The sequence below is a fragment of the Phasianus colchicus genome, unplaced genomic scaffold (genome assembly GCF_987193195.1).
Source record: "Phasianus colchicus unplaced genomic scaffold, bPhaCol1.hap1.1 HAP1_SCAFFOLD_49, whole genome shotgun sequence".
Lineage (NCBI taxonomy): Eukaryota > Metazoa > Chordata > Aves > Galliformes > Phasianidae > Phasianus > Phasianus colchicus.
In genome coordinates this window covers 55,540-61,466 of record NW_028325227.1, presented here as the reverse complement: position 1 = coordinate 61,466, position 5,927 = coordinate 55,540, and the positions used below count along the sequence as shown (strand labels likewise).

The following is a 5,927-nucleotide window of genomic DNA, read 5'->3' as shown; positions in this document are numbered from 1 at the left end:
CGTCAAGAAAGAAAGAGATTCTTTTTAAATCAGGGCACAGAGTTCTTACCGTCAAGCAGTATTAATACTAATTAGATTTTGTTCAGTAGCAGTAGTTGTTTGGTTGCTTGTATCCCTTACTCCCGTTGCTCTGTGCGCTTTTTTTTACCCATCCCCTCGCGCACTGTCCCCGTGCTGCAGGAAGCTCTCCCTCTCCTTGCGAGCAGCACCCCGAGGGGACGGGAGCAGCGGTTCCCAGGCGTGTTGCAGCCGGGTTGGGATCCGAGGGCCACAGGAAGGGGTTGGAGCTGGGACAGAGAGGGAGCGAGCAGAGGAGCTGAGCGTGCTCTGCTGCCCGCTTGGCTCTGTGTAACAGCCCAGCTGCGACTGCGTTTCTCCCTCTGGGCCACGGGAGGCACGAGATGACCTCGCTCCGCAGCTCTACACGCATGGATCCATGGAAGCTTTCAGCTCCCCGATAAGTCCTTTGGAGTGTCTTACTTTCCGCTCCCCTCGCCCTCCCCGGCAGCCCGCAGTTTCCCTTCGGGGACGCAGCAGCAACACCTGCCTCCAGCGGCCCTTTCCGCGTTACCTTTTGTGCGCCTGGCGCCGGGCTGATGGCTCACCTGGGGTCGTGCAAACCCTTCCCGAGGCTTTTGTTCGGGCTGACCGGGCAGCCGCAGATGCCTTTAGCGCTCAGCTGCGGGCCCTGAGCACGTCCAGCATCGGCGCCAGCTCCGGCACTGGGCCGTGTGATAGACGCTGGAAAGCTGACAGCCTGCGGGCTGACTGGAGCACGCGTGGAGAACCGCCCGAGCAGCAGGTCAGCAAAGCGCAGCCCGGGCTGCCTCGTGCAAAGGGCACCCGGTGCTGAGAACGGGCCCTGGAAGCGAGCGCCGGGTGCGTGCTGAGCTGAGTGGGGAGCAGCGCCCCCTGGGGGGGGGAGGAGGGAAATGCAGCCGCCGAGGCATTCTTGGTGCAAGGAGGGAGCGGGGCTCGTTCAGCTTGGAGAAGAGAAGGCTCCGGGGAGACCTCATTGTGGCCTTCCAGGACTTGAGGGAAACGCATAAACTGGAGGAAGATCGACTGCTTACACGGGTGGATAGTGACGGGACAAGAGGGAATGGTTTTAAGTTGAGACAGGGGAGATTCAGGTTGGATATTAGCAGGAAGTTTTTCACCCAGAGGGTGGTGACACACGGGAAGAGGTTGCCCAGGGAGGTTGTGGATGCCCCATCCCTCGATGCATTCGTGGCCACGCTGGATGTGGCTCAGGGCAGCCCGGTTTGATGGATGGCAACCCTGCACACAGCCGGGGGTTGAATCTAGGTGGTCACTGTGGTCCTTTTCAACCCAGGCCCTTGTATAATTCTATGATTACCTTCAGATATTCATTGTAACACAACCCCTTAGAAGCTCGGGAAGCTCCAAACTAATGTTGGGTCTCTTAAAGAAGGTCTGTGTCAGCAAGGTGTCTTGACATCAAGCTGAGAGGGATCTCTGTACAGGTGTGACCTCAAGAGACATCCCTGATTGTGGGGAGCTCCTGTTGTGCACCCAATGCTGTGCAGGAGGGCTCAAGGGGCGCTTGGGCTGCTCCCTGTTTAGGGGTAAGATGACTGACTCATTGCTCTGCATTGCCTTTAGGCATACAGTTCATGTACCCTCAGCTGTTGAACCGGGTGTCAGTGCTTTCTGCCCCCCAGTTTGAGTCAGCTGTGTGATTTGTAATCAGCTGTAGCTAGAGTGCTGCCCGTGCTGTTGCTGCTTGTGTTCCTGTGCAAGGCCTGCTGTGCCATCCCCCAGGCAGTGTCCTGCAGATGGGCTGTGGAGGGCTGGGCTGGGGCAGGGACTGCTGCGTTCTGTCACAGCTCCCCTGCCATTTCTCTTGTCCCTGCAGGCTCCAGTTCGACTTTTCCTTCCGGCCGTGATCATCTCACCTGCAGGAGAGCAGCAGATGGCCGCAGCACATCCGTGTCAGGTAGGGGCTGGGGGCAGCAGGCAGGAGAGGGCGAGGGGCGAGGGATGCGAATGCCGGGGGAGAGGGAGGTGCCCTCATGCAGCACGTGTGTGCTGGGGCCAGAGAAGCGGCTGGGACGGGAGTTTGTGTCCTGTGCGAGCTGCTTCCCTGGGCTGTTCCCAGCAAGGAGCCTCTTTGCTTGCAGGAGCCCGTGAGCTTTGCGCAGGTGGCCGTGTATTTCAGCAGGGAGGAGTGGGCGCTGCTGGACCCTGCGCAGCGAGCGCTCTACCGGGACGTGATGCTGGAGACGTACCAGTGCGTGGCCTCGCTGGGTGAGGGCTTTGCTGCCTTTCCTCCTCGTTAGGGCACCTTTGGCTGTGCAGAGTGAGCCTTTGCAGGCAGGGCCTAGAATAATAGCCGTGCAGTTACATATTGATAACGACGACAGCAACAAAGGAAATACTGAGAAGCGTGAGTTTCAGGAGGGGTTAGTATGCACGGCAGACTCATAAATGCCCCAGGGTCGGTGCTGGCATGCGGGCATCATCCAGGAGGGAGAAAACCAGCCCTTCTGTCGGTGCGCTGCACGGTACCACCAGCTCCGGCTCACACACGACTCCCTGGTTACTCCTTTACCATGTAGGATTTTGCATTCAGTTGCCATAGACATTTTGATGCCTTCTTCATTGATATATTCTCAGAAAAGAAACAAGGTGTTCATTCATAATTTTCAGAGTTGTGAAAGCATTCTTTGCTCGAAAGGAAGCTGTGGGCCAGTATCATTCAGGCCCAAAGTGTGGTTTCTCCCTGGGGAGGGACAGAGAGTGGAGCTGTTGAACAGGCACTGTGCCAGAAGGATGGAAATGTTCTCATCTGCCCTGTTTCTCTCGTAGAAGCTCCACTTGCAGCCCCCAGACCCGTGGTGATCTCCCTGCTTGAAGGAGGAGAAGAGCCCTGGATCCCAGATGTGCGTAGCCCTGAGGCCGTGCCAGGAGACCTCAGCCCAGGTGAGGTGGTGGAGGGAAGAGGTTTGGGGCAGGAAGAGCCATCTCTGTGTTTTATTTTGGGCACTGTGTGCTATTTCTGGATTTCCTCTTTCATCCAGCAGGAATTGGGATTACAGATATATTGGAGGATCAGCAGGAAAGTGGTGTGGCTGAAAGGCGATGCAGTAGTGCCTGTGTGGAAGAAATCAGAAGGGATGTCCAAGGAGGCCTGGAGCAAGGTCAGGGTGAGCACATCAAGAAGTCACAGGGAAAGTGTCTGCGAAAGACAGGAAGCATCCCACTGGACTTCAACATAGGTCAAGAGGAGCATATCCAGCATCATTAACCACCAGTGCATACGCTCAACAAAGAGTCCATACAAGTGCTCTGACTGTGGGAAGAGCTTCAAAAGGAGATCCCACCTCACCTCCCACCAACGCATCCACACAGGAGAGAGACCCTACAAGTGTCCTGAGTGTGGGAAGAGCTTCAAAAGCAGTTCTGAATTGAAGCAACACCAGCGCATCCACACAGGGGAGAGACCTTTTCAGTGTCCTGAGCGTGGGAAGAGCTATAAACGCAGGTCTAGTCTCAACATCCACCAGCACATCCACAGCGCACGCAGGCTGTAGAAGCATCTCAAGACGCTGGGAACCTTCAAAAGCAGTTGCAGTCTCGTTACCTACCAGCACAGCCACACAAGGTACAGAGCCTGCAGACACATGAACGTGGGAAGAGCTTCAGCCAGAGCCCCAGCTTGGTGACCAACTATGGCTTTGTGTGGTGATGGACCTTACAAATCCCTTGAGTCGAGGAAGAGCTCTGTGGCCAAACTGAATCCTCTTTTCCTTCTTTGCATGAGAATTATGCATATTGCTCTCCTCCAGCTGCAGTTGCTTTGCTGAGTGGTCATACAAAGCAGAGTCCAGGGTGGGATGTGTCACAGCCACAGGAAATCCTCTGCCAGGTGGCACATTTCTGCCAGGGCTGTGTGCAAGGAGAGTCACCTCTTACCTTCCCTGTAGAAACTCCTCTGCTGTGGGGCAGCAGGTGAGGACCCAAAGGAGACCTCAGCTGGCCAATATGTCTCCAGGAAGGAAGAAATCCTGTCTGCAGAGTGTTTGGGAAGAGCTTCGTCTGGATCTCTACCGTCAGTAGTCCCCAGAGAAGCAACCAGGGGAGTCCCTGTGAGTGCCTTGACTGCAGGAAGAGGTCTGTCCAGAGCTGGGAGCTCAACTGGGAGCACACCAGTGTATCCACGTGAGGAACCCTACAAATGTGCAGCCTGCAAGAAGAGCTTTGGCCACAGCTGGAACCTGCTGAGGTTCCGGAGTGTCTGCACTTGGGTGAAGTCCAATCCGTGCCTGCACCAGTGAGTTCACGTGGCTGGAAGCCTTAGAACTGCCTTGAGTGTGAGAAGGGCCTTGTGCAGAGGGCAGAGCTCCTTGCTGGCCCTGCAGGTGGTGTTTCTGGTGCACCACTGGCACCCTCTGCAGAAGGGACTTAAGCCAGGAGCTTCAGATGGCCTTTCCTTGCTGCCCTAAGCAGTTCTCTCACCATGCCCGCTTTCCTCTTCTGCTCTTCCTGCCAGCAGCTTTTTGATGCCATTTCCTAAGGAGAAGCGGCAGTGTAGGGATGTTCTGTGTGTCTGTGCATGTGTTGCTCTCAGTGATCTGTGAGTGCTCTGATGAATCTGGGAGAAGGGTCAGGACAGCAGTAATGTGATTCTTGGAGGTTTTCTGAGAACCATTTGTAGTGGAAAGGGAAGGGGGTGAATAAAGTAGCTGAGTTGTTCTGAAGCTTTCTTCACTGTAGTCTTGTTTTTGTTCTGAAAACAAATGTCAGCACGTGGAATGAAGAGAGGGAAAGGTGCAAGCAGGATTTGGTTTTGGTGCCTCCTCCAGCCCAGTGCTTGCTTTTGGGGAGGCATTTCTTTCACACAGCCCCATCATCCTTCCTAACCGTGCTGCACATTGGTTCTGCTGCTCTTCTCGAATGCTTTAATCAGCTGGTCAGAGCAGCCGTATGACGCCAAGCCTTGTTTGTCTGCAATAAAACTCCAAAAAGCTGAGCTTGTTCTTCCTCAGTGCACCATCCCAAGTTTCTGGAGGTGGTGGGAGCAGAAGGCAATGCAAACCCACGCGGTGCACAAGCTGCTCATCCCCAGAGCACAGAGATATCAGAGTGCTCTCCAGTGCGTGCCTGCCTTGCAAGTGATCCCTTTTGAGCTTGAAGGTTTTTGCTTTGTCCTTGGGAAGGTGTGTCTGACATCTCCTGCTGCAGGGCCTTCTCATTTGCTGGGCTCAGATAAAGCTTCTGTGCTTGGAATGCAGCTTGCAGGAATTGGAGTTGATTTTGGTGAGACAATGAAGCTGTTTTTCCATTATTTTATCCTGAACAAATCATCTTAATGGTGGATTTCCCCTCATGGTTTGTCACACGTCATGTTTAGTTGCATTAAGAGGGAACAACCAGCCCCCCGGGTGCCCATGTGCAAGGCTGTTATTTGTTACTTGTTTTTCATGTAGGCATTCAGAGTTGGAGGATCTGTGTGCTGCAGCATCATCAGCATGAGTGAGACATGGTGGGAATGGTGCTGTGAGGAGTGTGCTGTGTGTGATGGATGGCTCTGGGCTCTCCAGGGCAGAGAAGCAGGGCAGGTGAGATGGGATGGGGTTGCTGTGTGTACTGGTGGGCTGGATGGAATGGAGCTTACAGTTAGTAATGAATGACATGGTTGAAAGCCTCTGCGTATGGATTGAGGGACAGGGAACTAAAGTGGGCATCACTGCGGGAGTCTACTATAAGCCACTCAGCCTGGACTACGATACCAATTCATTATTCTTAATTCTTTTACGGAGTGTCTCAAGAACAGCCTTACTTGTAAATGGGTTACCAGCTTCCCAGAAATTGAGGGCTGTGCCAGGATCTGATCTGCTCAGATTGACATGATATATTTGTTTCATTTCTGTTCAGAGCTGAGTGCTGAGTGGTTCATACAC

At 54.2% G+C, this 5,927-nt stretch overlaps 1 protein-coding gene across 1 annotated transcript; it reads left to right on the top strand.

Annotated features, from left to right (window-relative positions):
- The first annotated feature begins 353 nt into the window (after positions 1-353).
- Positions 354-5,156, top strand: LOC149911939 (zinc finger protein 2-like). Its single transcript, XM_090132996.1, has 5 exons — positions 354-802; positions 1,880-1,960; positions 2,145-2,271; positions 2,833-2,946; positions 3,045-5,156. The coding sequence occupies exons 1-5, from the start codon at positions 437-439 to the stop codon at positions 3,269-3,271; spliced, it is 915 nt and encodes a 304-aa protein (XP_089989122.1). The 5' UTR covers positions 354-436; the 3' UTR covers positions 3,272-5,156.
- The last annotated feature ends 771 nt before the right edge of the window (positions 5,157-5,927 follow it).